This window comes from Hemitrygon akajei, chromosome 6 (genome assembly GCF_048418815.1).
Source record: "Hemitrygon akajei chromosome 6, sHemAka1.3, whole genome shotgun sequence".
Lineage (NCBI taxonomy): Eukaryota > Metazoa > Chordata > Chondrichthyes > Myliobatiformes > Dasyatidae > Hemitrygon > Hemitrygon akajei.
In genome coordinates, this window is record NC_133129.1 from 64,265,425 (window position 1) to 64,282,171 (window position 16,747).

The 16,747-nt window shown below is 43.6% G+C and overlaps 1 protein-coding gene across 1 annotated transcript in view; it reads left to right on the top strand.

Moving 5' to 3' along the window:
* Window positions 1-16,747, top strand: part of pgm5 (phosphoglucomutase 5) — a 185,593-nt gene that overhangs the window by 83,708 nt on the left and 85,138 nt on the right. Inside the window, exons 4-6 of the mRNA XM_073048482.1 lie at window positions 11,130-11,255; window positions 14,857-15,047; window positions 15,848-16,002. Coding sequence (XP_072904583.1) covers window positions 11,130-11,255; window positions 14,857-15,047; window positions 15,848-16,002 — 472 coding nt within the window. The remainder of the gene's footprint in view (window positions 1-11,129; window positions 11,256-14,856; window positions 15,048-15,847; window positions 16,003-16,747) is intronic.

Here is a 16,747-nt window from a genome sequence, read left to right on the forward strand (position 1 = left end):
TTTTTCATCAGCCCATGAGTCCAATCCTCCAAGGCCTATTAAATGGTGAATGGCTCCCTGTCTCCTACTCTTTAATGGTGCTGTGTCAAGTTGAACTTGTGAGAGAAGAAGGCATAGGGTTTGTCTCCCTGTCCTGTCCACTTTGGGAGAGGATAGCCCTGGTGCCAGATGAATCCACCTCTACTACAAAAGGTACGGAGGGATTTGGAAAGTGGAGAATGGGAGTGATGGTGAAGCGTCACTTGAGCGCCTCGAAAACGTTGTCCACAGCAGTAGACCAGGTTACCTGTGAGGTAGGTGATGTGGTGAGCGAGGTGAGAGGAGATGCAATTCGGCTGTAGTTCCTGATCCAACAGTGGTAGAAGTTACAGAAGCCCATGAAGTGCTGTAGCTTTTTGAGGGAGCACAGTCAGGGCCATTCAGCGATGGCTCGCACTTTCTCTGGATCCATGGTTATGGTTTGGGGTGAAGGGATGTAAAAAAAAAAAATGATTTGGGTGTGGAAATGGCATTTCTCTAGCTTGCAGTACAGTTCATTTTCAAGGAGACACTGAAGGACTAAACGGATGTGACAGATGTGGTCTTGGGGGCCCTCGAAAAAGATGAGGATGTCGTCCAAGATAGATGAACACACGCCTGTGCAGTGTCTCGGATGATCTTTCAAGGGGAGATGGGAACGGTTCTTAATGCTGATTTTGTTGAGTTCACAATAGTCGATGCAGGGGCGGAGAACTGTATCTTTCTTATTGACAAAGAAGAATCCTACACCAGTTGGGGACTGGAATGGTCAAATGAAGCCACGCTGTAAGCCTTTCGGTGATATAGTCATTCATGGCCTGGGTCTCAGGAGGCAAGAGGGAGAACACATAACCTTGGGGAGGAGGTGGATTGCATAGTCATGTAGACTGTGAGGTGGTGGGGTGCTGGCTTCCTATTTACTGAAGGCAGCAGCTAAGTTATGTTATTCCTGTGGGCGTTTGATGAGGTCAAGAGTTTCCTGCAGCTCCATGGATTTACGGGTGGATGTCAACTGAGGTTGCAAGCAGATGGTCTAGCAGATAGGTCCCAAATTCAGCAGTGAACTACATGACCAGGTGAAGTGAATGTTGTGAGTGGAGAACCAGGGGTAACTTAAGATTAGAGGAGTGTTGGGTGAGTCGATAAGGAGGAATTGGATGGACTCATGGCACTCCCCAGTGCTTGTGTGCAGTCTGACCATCCCAGGCTCCAAAGGATGCCCGCCATTGTCCTGATGCAGAAGGGGTGAGGGATAGGCTTGGCATGAGCCTCCTGTGTGCTGAGAGCTGTCAGGGTGTGGAGGAGGACAGAGAGACTGAGTCATGCTGTGGTGCTGCAATGAGAGGCCGAGGTCAGCTTACCAGATAGAAAGCTCCTCGTATCTACCTGCTGGTGCTGTTTCCCAGACGCAGTGGGCGTTTGATGTGTGGGTGATCGGTTACCCCGCAGTAAGTGCCCAAGTTGCTTCCCCACCAATGCCCACACTCTGGGGGGAATAAGGGAGCTCTCCCCAGCTGTATGGGATCTGGAGGCATTGTTGATGAGGATCCTACAGGCTGGAATGGAACTGGGGTTCTGACTGATAATCTGAATGGTTGTTCCATAAGACGCTTGTCGGTATGGAGGGCCAGAGCAATAATGTTTTTGAGGTTGGTGGGCATCTCCTGGGTAGACAGCTCATCTTTCAAGTGCTCTGGGAGTCCGTGATGATAATGGGGCAGCAGTACTTCCACACTCCGTTACGAGGGTCCCGAATCCCATGGTGTAAGCCAACAGCAAGCGTGAGCCTTTGCACAGATGAAGCATCTGCTCCACTTCCCGGCACATCTGAGCAGTGAATTCCTCATATTTACTGCAAATAGTGATTACATAGCCCCAGTTAGCGACGGCCCAGGTCAGAGCTCACCCAGCCGAGAGAGAGATGACGAAGGCAATCTTGGCTCAGTCCATTGAACATGCGAGCTCAAAGTGTAAGATGCAGTGAGACAAGAAGATGCAGCATCAGGTTGGGGACCTGTTGATGAGTTTGGGTACTGGAATTGGGGCTCTGAGGAAGGAGGTTGACTGGTGCAGAGTTTCTGTATCAAAATGGGGAGATGGAAAAGAGTGGATAGCAGATGGTCAGTGGCTTCTAGATCATATACTCTTGTCAGCGGATGACTTCCTTTAGGTAAGTAAATTCTGCTGGATCAATCACTGGTTCACCCATCCTGTCAGGAAATGGAGAGGAGGCTTATCTCAAATGCAGAGCAGCTCAGACAATACAATGATCAACGATAACTTTAATAATAGACTGCAAAAACAACAAGCCATGAGGGGCCAAAACATGAAAGAACAGATACTAAAGACTATGAGAAATGGATTGAGGCTGGTTGAACAGTGACAGTGGGTGAGTGTTGGGTTTAAATAGGCTGCAGGGGATGAGCTGGAAACAAATGATAGGTGACTCCTGTTGCAACACGAGTGAATCTGCAGATGCTGGAAATAAATAAAAACACAAAATGTTGGCAGAACTCAGCAGGCCAGACAGCATCTATGGGAGGAGGTAGTGACGACATTTCTGGCCGAAACCCTTCATCAGGAGTGAAGTAACATGGGATGGTCGAGGGGGGATAAGAAGTGGTGGGGAGGGATGAAGTACAGAGATGGGAAGTGATAGGCTGGAGGGAAATGGGCTAGGGGGAAGGTGGAGAATTATGGGAAATAAAAGAGAAAGAAAGGTAGGGCTGGGGGGAGATTATAGTGAGGGGGAAAAAGAGAGAGAAAGAGAACCAGACTAAAATTATAGATAGGGATGGGGTAAGGTGGGGGCAGGGGTATCAACGGAGGTCAGTGAGTTGGATGTTCATGCCGGCAGGAAGGAGGCTACCTAGGCGGGAGATAAGGTATTGCTCCATCGACCTGCGTGTGGTCTCATCTTGACGGTAGAGGAGGCCATGGACAGACATATTGGAGTGGGAGTGGTCTGTGGAATTGAAGTGTGTGGCCACAGGGAGATCCTCCTGTTGGCTGGGTTGAGACTCGGAGGTGCTTGGTTGTGCAGGCCTGACAAACTTTCATTTTTTATTTACAACGGCATAATTTATGATCATAGTTCCCCAAGGGACTTGGCCCTTTCTTACTGAGCAATATTCAATGTAAGGTAGCCCACATCTTTCAGATCTGTTACCTTCTCCGTGAGTTCATCCTCTGCACCAGTACTATATGTTTGATGAGACCACTCTATACTGTATAACAACTAAATTCTGGCAGGTATTTATTACCTTTTCATTGTAATACCCTGACTTGCCACCTTAGTATGGGGCCCCACAACTTCACCTGCAAATGATTTCTGCTTCCTGCTTTTTCTTTGCTCCACCCAAAAAGACATTTGATTTTCTGAACTAGGGTCCTTCCTCCTGATTTCATCCCATTCTTTCATCTCACTGCCTCTGTGCCTTCTTTTCCATTTTGACAAGCTTTTCTGAAAGAGGAGCATCTTGGAATAATGAACTCCCGAGCTTATTCACGTTGAATTCTGTGTCTGTAGGGCTACGACATCATACCCAGTTATGTTCAGTCATTCCATTCATTCATCCATCTTGTTACATGCATTGCATGCATTCAAATGAAGAGGCTTTAACTTGGTCCATTCCTCTTTACCATTTGTTCTTGCTCTGGCTCTTATTAGAGGAGTACCATTCTCTTTGACCCTTCATGACAGTCTCTCTTTTCCCATTTTCTACTCTGCACCATTGCTTTGTTTTTTTATTTAACTTTCTAAACTTCCCCTCTACCCACTTCTTGTCAGCTCACCATTAGATTTGTTGGGACATTAGTACCAGCCCAATTCAAGTGAAGCTGATTGCAGTGAGCATTTCTCCTTTTCCCAGGTACTGCTGCTGGCCAATTGGTCGTCTGCCCATGTCATTTTCCCCCCTTCCCCTTCTTATGCTCCCATACTTTCTAGGTGCTCTTATTTGAATTCCACCGCTCAGATTCAGAGCTCTTGTCATATCACAGCATAGGAAGTTACAATACTGCAGGTGGGGGGAATCTAATATAAAAACAGAAGTTGCTTGAGACACTCAGCATTTCTGAGAGGAAAAAGATGAGTTAATGTTTCAGACTGAAGATGCTTCATCACGGAGTGAGAAGGAGAATCAACTTAAGCCATTAACTGTTTCTCTTTCTGCAGATGCTGCCCACCCTGCTTAGTGGTTCTAGCATTCTCTGTTGCTACTTCTTATTAAAATCAATATCACCCCATGTTTGTAATATCTGTTTTGTGGCCATAGACACAATTGACTGCATTATCTTCCTTCAATACTTCATCAGTGGTGTACAGATAGATGAGATTGTACTCGCCTCATTAAATAGTCTAGCGGTATCCAAAGAATTTCAATAATGATTGGTCATCTGCCATCCTCATGAGTACCTTGTGTATCCCACAAGGATCAATCTTTGGCCTTCTCCTGTTTCTCATCTATGTGTTGCACCCTGGCAACATTATCTAAAAGCACTTATGGTACTGATAGTGATGACATCCAGCTCTATCTCACCGCCACCTTCTTTGACCCCGTTCCTGTCTCTAAATTGACAGATTTCTTGGCCAATATCCACTACGGGGTGAGCAGATGACCAGGGATGTCTTTTGATGAGGTAGTGAAATTACCTAAATCATTATATTTGTTTCAATATACAAACTCCATTCCCTGGTCACTATTTCCATCTATCTCCCTGGCAACCATGGAAAATAGAACATAGTAGAGCACAGAAACAGGCCCACAATGTTGTGCCAAACCAACTAAAAGGTAAATCAAAAACGAATCCCTCCTACCTACACAATGTCAATATCCCTCATATCCAAATGGTTCAAACAGTTCTATTTATCATCATAGAATGAATATAGTGTACAACCCAAAATACTTGTCTTCAGACATCTGCAAAAACCAGAAGAACTCCAGAAGAATGAATGACAGAAAGCATTAGAACCCCAAAGCTTCCTCTCCCCCCTCTCCAAGCAACAGCGTCAACCTCCACCCTCCTCCCGTGCCCATTCAGCAAAAAGCACCAGCACCCACCCAGCTACAGCCAAGTACTCAGAGACCATGATCTGTAGTCAACAAAGCCTATTGTTTACTCGACGTGCCACAGGCGCACTCTCTCACTAACAAAGGACAGAGAGATATCACCCACTTCACAGGGAAAGGGGAGACTGACAGTCGCTGTTACAATATTACAGTCTGCACGCCACTTTTTACTCTCAGATTCCTGACCCAAGAATCAGCAGCAAGCTCTCCTTACATCGAGAGAAAGAGAGAATATGCAACTGCTTGACTACAGAGATCTCTGTCCATTCATCTGCTGCAGCGAAATCCTGATGTTCCATCTCCCACGACACCTCAGTAGGCAACACCAGTCATCCACAGGGCCACACAAGGCCGCACCCCAGAGGCGCCATCCTCCAAGCCCATGTGTCTATCTAAGCAACTCTTAAAAGCCTCCACTGTATTTGTCTCTACCACCATACCAGACAGAGCATTCCAGGTAGCCACCGCTCTCGAGTAAAAAGCTTCCCCCTCACATCCCCTTTGAACCTATCCATTCTCACCTTAAATGCATACCCTCTGGTATTAGACATCTCTACCCTGGGAAAAAGATACTCCCTGTCTCCTTCCTCTATGCCATAGCCTTGTATGCAGATTTATCCAAGCTGTTGGGGAGGGCTTAAACAAATTTGGCAGGGGAGCTGGGAACTGGAGTGAGAGGGCAGGGGATGGGGCAGTTGGTATACAAGTAGATGCTGTGTAGTGAGACTGTGAAGGATGGGCATGTAATAGGGCAAAAATGCAGTCAGTGAGATGAGTTCAAGTGTGCATTTAAGCTAAATAGTAGGTTCAACAGTTCAACAATTTTGAAAAGTGAGGATAACATAAAAGGGAAGGCGAGTGCAAGAGAGGTAATGAAAATCTCCAGAATAAATAAAAAGACAAAAAGTTTTGAAAAGAATAAGAATTTAACTTCTGCTAACATGGGGGCAAAATGGAAAAGGGTGATGAATCCAGGAATGAAGGTGTTATGTTTGAATGCACGCAGGATACAGAAAAAGGCAGATGATCTTGTAACACAGTTGGAAATTGGCAAGTATGACGTGAGCATCACTGAGTCGTGACTGAAAGAAGATCATAGTTGGGAGCTTAACAAAGAGGATAAACGTATCAAAAGGACAGGTAGGAAGGAAGAGGAGGTGGATGGTACTGTTGAAAAATGAAACCAAATCCTTCAAAAGAAATGATATAGGATCGGAAGATGCAGAATCCTTGTGGGTAGAGTTGAGATGGGAGTTGTACGCAGGCCTTTGAACAGTAGCTGAGATGGCTCAGAATAGAATAACATCCTGTTAGAATAGAGACAAAGAGAAATTTCTTTAGCCAGTGGGTGGTAAATCTGTGGAATTCATTGTTGCATATGGCTGTGGGTATATTTAAATCAGAGGTTGAGAGGCTCTTGATTAGTAAGGGTGTGAAAGTGTATAGTGAGAAGGCAGGAGAATAGGGCTGAGAGGGATAATAAATCATTCATAATGGAATGACGGAGCAGACTTGATGGGCCGAATGGCCTAATTCTGCTCCTATGTCTTATGGTCTATAGTCTTATAAGCTCATTTAAAACTCTACTCTCCAAGTCCAATTCTTCCATTACTCGTATATTTGTAGAACCTAACTGGCACCCTGGTTAAACAATGTCCTAGTTTTAAATCTTTCATCCATTCTAAATCACAAATACCTTGCCTGCTGCTTCAGGCAGAACACGAAAATAATGTTGCCCTGTTGAATGTGCTGTTTCTTTCTCTCTTTCTCTCTCTTCCCACCCCCCCCCCGACCTGTCAAGTTAGTGTCATAAATTAAAGAGCGATCATAATTGAAGCTAAAGGAAATTTTGCTGCCTTTGATATTATATTTCACTAGCTTCCAAAAACATGAGTAATAAACATGACAAGCTGAACAACTTTAACGTGCGTAACTGCAATGAAAATGCAGCCCAATCCCTGCAATGTACGCCACAAGTTACTTTAATACGTCTGTGCATTTTGCTATTTCTTGATGACCGACACTGTTCCTGGGTTTATTTCAGTGAATTATGGCACATGCTTCCCATCGCAAGAATGTGAATTGCAGAAGAGAGGGCAAAGAAAAGATTTACAATAATGTTGTCAAGACTGGAGAATATAACAGGAAAGATAGGCTAAGTTTGTTTGGAATTGAGAGAGGATGTAAGTGAGGTGTATAAAATTGTAAGTGTGAGACAGAGGAGGTGTGAAGGTATGAAGGAGTGACTACGTAAAGCCAGGAGATACAGATTTAAAGTAAATGGTAAAAGGATTAGAAGTAAATTACTTTTATTCACGAGCTCAGCTTCTTTCTACAAGCCATTAGATTTATAAATTCACATGTCTGTACATTGCAACAGAGTCATAATGCAAAGATTATTACTCCCACGCATTGTGGGATGGATGTAAGATTTAAATAAATTCAATTCAGATGCAGGCAAATAGGATGAGCAGGAAGCCGCTGGGTCAAAGGACCTGCTTCTATGCTGTATGACTCTGACACCTGGGTCAGAATGGACAAGATGGACCGAAGGGCCTGTTTCCCAGTCACGTGACCCTATGACACCTTGGTCAGATTGGATGAGCTGGGACAAAGGGCCTGTTTTTGAGCTGCAGGATTCTACTCAATAAAATATTGGTGGGGAGCCAGGCTACCTGAAGGGTTGATGATAGCACAAATGCTCAACCTATGTAATAAAAGATTCCTCCTACCCTGGTCCACTTCCACTGCCCCCCATACACACCCTCTTCCATCAGGCAGAAGATACGAAAGCTTGAAAACTTGTAGCACCAGGCTCAAGACACAGCTCCTATCCCACGGTTTTAAGACACTTGAACAGGACACTAATACCGTAAACATGAACTCTTGATCTCATGATCTACCTCATCCTGGCCCTTGCACTTTCTCTGTTCTCCTGTACTGCACTTTCTCTGTAATAACTGTAACACTATCGTCTGAGGCAGCACACACAAAATGCTGGAGGAACTCAGCAGGCCAGGCAGCATCTATGGAGAAGAGTAAACAGTTAACGTTTCAGGCCGAGACCCTTCCTCCGGACTGGAACAGAAGATGAGAAGTGAGAGGAAGAAGTGCAAGGTGGTAGGTGGTAGTTGAAGCTGGGAGAGGGGAGGGGGTGAAGTAAAAAGCTGGGAAGTTGATTGGGGAAAGAGGTAAGGGGCAGGAGGGGGAATCTGATAGGAGAGGATAGAAGACCATGGACAAAAGGGAAGGGGGAGAAGCACCAGAGGGAGGTGATGAGCAGGTAAGGAGATCTACTGTATCCCGTGCACCCAATGTGGCCACCTGTACTTCAGTGTAGATTGGGAGACTGCTTCGCCAAGAATCTTTGCTCCATCCGCCATAAAAAGTGGGATTTTCCAGTCGCCACTCATTTCAATTCTACTTCCCATTCCAATTCCAACACATGGCCTTCTCTACTGCCGCAATGAGGCCATGCTCAGGTTGGAGGAGCAATACTTTATATTCCACCTGGGTAGTCTCCTTCCTGATAGTATGGAAATTGATTTACTGACCTTCTGGTAATTGCCCCACCCTTTAGCATTCCCCATTCCCCTCTCTTACCTTCTCTCCTTACCTACCCATTACTTCCCTCTGGTGCTCCTCCTCCTCCCATTTTTCCATGGTCTTCTAACCTCTCCTATCAGATTCACCCTCCTACAGCCCTTTATCTCATTCACCAATCAACTTCCCAGCTCTTTACTTCACCCCTCCCCTCTCTCCTGGTTCCACCTATCACCCACCACCTTGTACTTCTTCCTCCCCTCCCCCCACCCTTCTTCCTCTCACTCTCATCTTCTTTTCCAGTCCTGATAAAGGGTTTCAGCCGGAACCGTCGACTGTACTCTTCTCCATAAATGCTGCCTGGCCTGCTGAGTTCTGCCAACATTATGTGTCTTTGGATTCCCAGTATCTGCAGATTTTCTTGTGTTTGTGACTATATTCTGAACTCTATTCTAACCAATTATTGAATATGTGCTTGATGTACAGTAACCTAATGGTTGTGGACTAAGAGCTGGAAAATGACAACACCCTACTATGTTCTTCCTCAGCTATTGTGGATACATTCAGCTGAATAGCTCACAATAATTCTTCTGAGTGCTTTTTCATAATCTGGAGAGTTAGTGCAAGGGCTTTTGCATCAAACTTGCATCTGGCATTGCTCTGAGTCCTCAGTGATTATTGAGCATAAATATTTACGTGTATCTCAGCTACAAATAATTGACGAGGCACCTCAAATTTCAAAGTAAATTTGTTATCAAAGTACATGTATGTCACCTTGCAATTCATTTTCTTGTGGGCATTCACAGTAAATTCAAAGAAACACAAATGAATCAATGAAAAATTGCTCACAGCAAAGATGGACAAACAAGCAATGTGCAAAACACAACAACTGTGCAATACAAAAGAAGCAATTAATGTATAGACTAATAAATAAATGAATACCCAATAAATACTGAGAACATAAGTTGTAGAGACCTTGAAAGTAAGTTCATAGGTTGTGAAATCAGTTCAGTGTTGTGGTGAGTGAAGTTGAGTGAAGTCATTCCCTCTGGTTCACCACCCTGATTGTTGAAGGGTAATAACTGTTCTTAAACCTTGTGGTGTGGGTCCTGAGGCTTCTGTACCTCATTCCTGATGGCAACAGTGAGAAGAGAGCATGGCCTGAGGGGTGCAGATCTTTGATGATGGATGCTGCTTTCCTGCAGTAGTGCTCCCAGTAGATGGGCTCAGTGGTAGGGAGGATTTTACCCTCGACGGACTGAGCTATATCTACTACTTTCTGAAGGCTTTTCCGTTCAAGGGCATTAGTGTTTCCATTCCAGGCCATGATACAACCAGTGACTATACTCTTCAACACACATCTATAGAAGTTTGTTAAAGTTTTAGATGACATGCCAAATGTTCACAAACTTATAAGAAAGTAGAGATGTTGTGCCTTCCTTGTAATGGCACTTACTGTATGTGCTTGACCCAGGACAGATCCTCCAAAATGATAACATCAAAGGTTTTAAAGTTTGTGACCCTCTCCCCCTCTGGTCCCCTGATGAGGACTGGCTCATGGACTTCTGGTTTCCTCCTCCTGTAGTCAATAATCAGCTCTTTTGTCTTGCTGACATTGACTGAGAGGTTCTTGTTGTAGCACCATTCAGCCAGATTTCCAGCCTCTCTCCTATTTGCTGATTGTTCATCAGTTTTCGGCCAACAACATTGGGTCAGCAAATTTGGTCAGAATTCTGTCAGCAAAATTAAATATGGCATTGGAGTTTTGTCTTACAGGGGTTCCAATCTGGGTCCCATGGAATAAAGAAGGTTAGGCTGCATGGCATAAAAAAAAGTTAGGAACCCCTGTTTTAGAAGAATGGGGGCTTTTTTCAATGGGTTGCCTAAGAGAGGATAACCTAAACCCATTGGTTGATCTATCCAGTTCTTCCTACACTTATCCCCGGTCCCATCATCTGGCTTCTTTGCCTTCTTCCACACACTCCATCTGCCCATCATCCACACTCTCTTTCCACTGGTTCCCCTCCTCCAATGTTCCTATCAGCCCACCCAACTTCCCTCACTTGGCTCAATTCCTCACCTTCCTCTCCTGTCATATTTCATCACATTCAGCCCTTTCTCATCTCCACCTGTCTCCTCCCAGCTTCTGTTGCTACTTCCACTCTCCCATCCACACCTGGATCCATATATTACCTGCCAGCTTTTGCTCCACTGCTTCCCACCACCTTTTCCTACTGACTACCTCTCCTCATCTTTCAGTCCAGATGAAAGGTCTTGACCCAAGAATAATGAAGGCCGATTTGGTCCCCCACAGATGCTGCCTAACCAGCTGAGTTCCTCCAGCAGATTGTGGGTTGCTCCAGACTCCAGCACCTGCAGCCTCTTCTGCCTCCATCCTGAAAAGATCAAAGCATATTTAACAAACTTTGCTCACAAAGTACCTCTGAATCATACTACCTTTAGTAACACATTGACTGTTTCCTTCTACATTTCCAGTTGAAATTGTAGACACAGTAGATGTTTACCTCAACATGCTGAGAACCATCTTTGACTTCAGTGCCATCAGAGGATTACTCACTGGACCTAACCAACTGAAAATAAGGATAGATGCCATGCATGGAGGTAAGCTGAAGCATTGCCCGGCTGAATTGATGACTGGCTCTTGTTATATTTCTTTTGTTATGGTTCCTTCTAGCTACAGAAAAAAGTAACATTAATGTAAATAATAACTTACGCAATGATTGGTAGCAATGACCGGGTAGAAACTTGTGTTTAGTCCTTGGTGTTAAGTGCTTATGTAATTCCCTCCCAACATTTGGTTCTGCTGGAGTCAACAGATGCATATGTGTGGGGTACAATCCACCAGGTCCTGATGTAGGATTCCAGCCCGAAATGTCAACAGTTGCTTTCCTCCCACAAAAGCTGCTCAACCCACTGAGTTCTTCCATCAAATCCTTTGTCGATTCCAGTTCCAGCATCTGCATTTTCTTGTGTTTCCAGATACAATCCACGGTCAGTACTCACTTACATAGGTGCTTAGCACTGTCGACCGAGGACAGATTTTTAGTTTGCGTTGTTTCAGCTCTAGCAACGTGAAGTCTTTGGAGAGGGTACAGGGAAGATTTATCAGCATGGTTTCTGGTTTGAGAGATTACATGACTAGACTGGAGAAACTGTGTTCATCAATTCTATCTAAAACTGCAGCCTTAAAGAATTAAGCTTATTTGTGTAGAGGTATGATTCTCGTTTAGGATTTAAGACACATGATAAGGGAGAGATCCCAGGTTCTTGAAAAAGCCCCATAAAGTGGGCTTCATTGGTGCAATAGTTGGTGTTGTTAATTCATAACTTCTGGGACAAGGGTTCAACCCTGCCCTTGGGTAAAATCTTTGCCAACTGCACAATCTCTCCACGTGCTCTGGCTTGCATTCCAAAGATATTCTGATTGACACATTTGGGTAATTTGCTTCATAATGTGGGTTAATGGCAAAAAAAAATTTAAAAGGCAGGGTTGACAAGCATATGTGAGGGAACATAAGTTGTGAGGTTACAAGGAAATAAGGAGAGTAGGGATAGGGTTAATGGAATTATACAGGTAACTGCGATAGACTTGATTGGCTACATAGGCAATATGTTATACCCATAAATAAGTATGTTCCAATTATCTGCCTCACCTTCCAGATCATTTTTATTTTGAGAACAGTCATTTATAGTGCCTTATAAAAGTATTGAACCCCCCCAACCTTTTGTTCACATAAATAAGTATTACAACCAGGAACTTTGATCAATTTAACTGAAAACTTTAATTTATGAATCACATGCTCCTTTTTCACAGAGGGGCCCAGAAACCAGGGAAAACTGAAGCATGAAAAACTAAAAATTCAAAAACTGGAACGTCAGCAGTTCAAAAGTATTCATCCCCCTTTGCTCAGTACTTAATTGAACCACCTCTGGCAGCTATTACAGCCAGAAGTCTTTTTGGATAAGTCTCTATTAGCTTTGCGCAACGTGATGGAGCAAGATTTGTCCATCCCTTCTTGCAACATTGCTCAAGCTGTGCCAGGTTAGTTGGGGAGTGGCAATCTTCAGGTCTTGCCGGAGATAATTGATTGGGTTAAGGTCAGGATTCTGACTGTGCCACTCAAGGACGTCAGTTTTCTTCAATTTGAAGCCACTCCATGGTTGCTCTGGAAGTGTGTTTTAGGTCATTGTCCTGCTGAGAGGCAAACTTACTCCCCACTTTAAGCATTCTGGCAGAGGCTAGCAGGATTTTATCCAGACTCTCTCTGTATTTAGCAGCATTCACTTTCCCATCAATCCTGCCCAGATTTCCAGTCCCTGCTGCAGCAAAACACCTCCATAGCATAACACTACCTCCACCATACTTTACAGTAGGGATGGTGTTACCTGCCTGATGCACAGTATCAGATTCACGCCACATGTACCACTTAGTGTCAAGGCCAAAGTGTTCCACGCTAGTCTCATCCAACTACATCATCTTCTTCCACATTTTTACAGTATCTTCTAAGAAACACTTTGCAAAGTCTTTACCAGCATAGAGCTTTTGTTCAGCCAGAGCTTCTTCCTTGCCATTTTTCCATAAATACACTGTTTGTGCAAGGTCCTAGAGATTGTAGAGCCAAGTACTTCAGTAGCAGCCATTGACTTCTGCAGCTCACTCAGTGACCGCTGGCATCACAGTAGTCTCGCTTACAAGTACAACTCTTCGATGTCGACTAACTTTAGAGGGGTGGCCTGACCTAGGCAGTTGACTTTGGTTTCATATTTTCTCCACTTTTTCACGATGAACTGGACTGTGCTCTGAGGTATGATCAGTTCCTTAGAGATGGTCTTGTACACTTCCCCAAATTTGTGCTTCTCTATTATCATTCTTCTACCTTGTTTTGAATGCACTTTTGACTTCATTTTGGTTTGGTCTGTTGAAAATTTACCGTACTGTTGGACCTTACAGAGGGAGGGAGTATTTATTCTTATGAATTCAATGAAAACAGTTGATCCTCCAATTTTCTGCATCAACTAATTGGGTGAATTGGTAAGGTAACATATAGCCTGAGGAAAGTTAGTGTCATAATTACAAAGTGGATGAATACTTCTTCAGCCTCACAATGTTATTTTTTAATTTTTCATCAGTTGTTGACAAGTTTTTGGAATTTTTCTTTTGATTTGACATGATGCACAATATTTAGTAAATTAGTTCAACAAGTCCTACTTCAATATGTTTAGAATGTAGAAAATAAGATACTAATAAGTAAAAGTAGTTGTGGGGCTGAGTACTTTTTCAAAGCACTGTAGCTGAATCACCCGCACCAAATGACATGTAATGACTTCTCTAGGAATTGGTGAAATGTTTGATACTTTCCTGTCCTGATCAGAAAGCATCGCACAAGAATACTGCAAGTGTTCAGATGTTATGTGTGAATTAACCTTCAAGTCAAGTCGAGTTCATTGTCACGGGCACAAGTGTGGTTAGATACTGGTACAAGGGACAAACGTGCAAGTAGCTCCATCACAGACACATAGGTACAGACAAGGTAACCTTCCTACGGTCAATTTCAAGCCTGCCACTATTTCCCTGCAGCAATTGTATAGTTACCCCCAAAATTGCTTCGAGATTCCAAGTGGTGGAATGGGTGAATGAATCTAAATAGACTGTTTGGAGAGCTCTTTTCAAAGATCTGGCACTCCCAAGATAGGCTGAATGCTCTTCTTCTACGGAGGAGTTTCTATGATTCGATTAAAATCCCGGGGAGTACCCAGGGAGCAGCAAAACAAAGAATGAAGCAATGCGCACAGTCATAAAGCAGCCCCATACAGAACATCTGCAAGTGCTGATTGCTGTGGTTTATTTGGAACACTTTGAGGATGGAAAGTAGTGGAATGTTTACAGGGCACTGCACACTGAAACGGTGACCTTTCACATGAGGGAGGGAGGCAGGGGAAGAAGCGGCAGACCAGACTTGTTCATGAGAGTGTACAGTACTTTGTTGAAGTTCCTACTTCTGGATGGCGCTGATGCTCCATGTTGTCGCCTGAGATTGAGAAATGTTTATGGCGATCAGACATGAAGGTGGAATAGAGACTAAAGATCAGTTCAACTAACCCCTCACTGAATGAAGAATGGATGAAGGACCTTAATGCTGAATCCTGGTCCTTTTTGACATATTGAAGAAAGCTGCTGTGATCTTTGTCTTTGCTTTTGCAGTTATGGGTCCCTATGTAAGGCGAATACTCTGTGATGAGCTTGGAGCTCCCGCAAACTCTGCTGTCAATTGCGTTCCATTGGAAGACTTTGGTGGACATCACCCAGACCCAAACCTCACATATGCTACCTCTCTTCTTGAGGCTATGAAAGGAGGGGAATATGGATTTGGTGCAGCCTTTGATGGAGATGGGGTAACGATTGATCTGCATTTATTACCATAATATCTTTTGTTTATTTATTTTACTTTATTTAAAAATACAGCACAGTAACAGGACCATCTGGTGCAACAAGCTTGCACTGCCCAATTGACCTACTAACTCATGTCTCTTAACAGCTCCTCATTTAATTAGTGGTGCCTGAGGTATTCCCTCATTGTCAAGGCTATCATTCCTGATAGTCTACATTTAAACGGTGTACTCTGCAATCTCTACCTAGGTCTTATGTAACTAAGGAGGTATTACCAGAAGACCCTATTGATCTTAACAGGATATTCATGGACTTTGCATGTCTTTGGATATTTGCTGCTCTAATCTTTTGAAGACTTGTTAAGAAAATGCAATGTCACCTTAACTCCAAATATAAATACTTAAGTTGCATAATTTCATACAATTAAAATACACAGCCATATTTGAGGTGGACTTAATGTAATCTTGTAGTCATACAAAATCATGAACACATTATATGAGTTAGCTTGCTTGATTACAAATTCTCAACACTCTCCTGCATGCTAAACTTGGCTGCATGCGTTCCCATCTTGGCTTTTGAATGGTTATAGAGCCTTCATGTACAGCAAGAGGTTTCAGAAAAATATTCAGGGCTTTTGCCCTTTAACCCTCATGTTCTGGCTCTCTTCCTAGAATCCAGGTAAAATAATGTAGGGCAGCTTTCACTTTGAAAATATCCAGATGGCTGCTGGAGATTGTTAGAAGACAAACCAGATGAACTTAAATTGGGGATAAGATATTAAAATAGATTGCTTTATTCAAAACAGGATCGTAACTTGATCCTTGGGAGAAATGGGTTCTTTGTCAATCCCTCGGACTCTGTTGCTGTGATTGCTGCAAATATCTCCTGCATTCCATACTTCCAGAAAATGGGAATTCGAGGATTTGCAAGAAGCATGCCCACCAGTAGAGCACTTGACAGGTAAGAAAGTTTGGCTTGCTTAAAGTTCTAATAAATAATTAAACTGTAATATGACCTCATGCATCAATGAAAACAAGACTTGTATTTCTAAGGTGCTCATGCCCTAAGGACTCCTTAATTTGTTTCACAGCCTCTGAAGTAGGAACCACAACAGCCAATGCACATTCTTGTTGAATCGAGATCCACAAGATGGATGTAATATTGATCATATTGATTTCTGTTTGAAGGATAGTTACTGGCCAGGATACCACTGTTTGTCTTCATAATCATGCCTTGGAACCTTCAGAATTAGAGTCAGCTCATTATGTCTGACATGCAGTATGTCATGAAATTCATTGCTTTGTACAGCAGTACAGTGCAAGACACTATATCTACAATGGCAAATAACTAAATACTGCAAAAGAGGAATAACGAGGTAGTGTTCATGGACCATTCAGAAATCTGATGACAGAGGGGAAGAAGCTGCTCCTAAATTGATGAGTATGGGTTTTCAAGTTCCTGTACCTCCTCCCTGATGGTAGTAATGAGAAGTGCCCATGTGCCATGTCTTGGGAGGTGAGTGTTGTTAATGATGGATGCCGCCTTCTTGAGGCATTGCCTTTGAAAGGTGTCCTCGATGCTGGGAGGCTTGTTCCTGTGATGGAGCTGGCTGAATCAGCAGTCCTCTTTCAATCCTCTGCATTGGAGTGGCCACACCAGGCAGTGGTGCACACAGTCAGAATTCTCTCTCACTTCCGGTTGATGA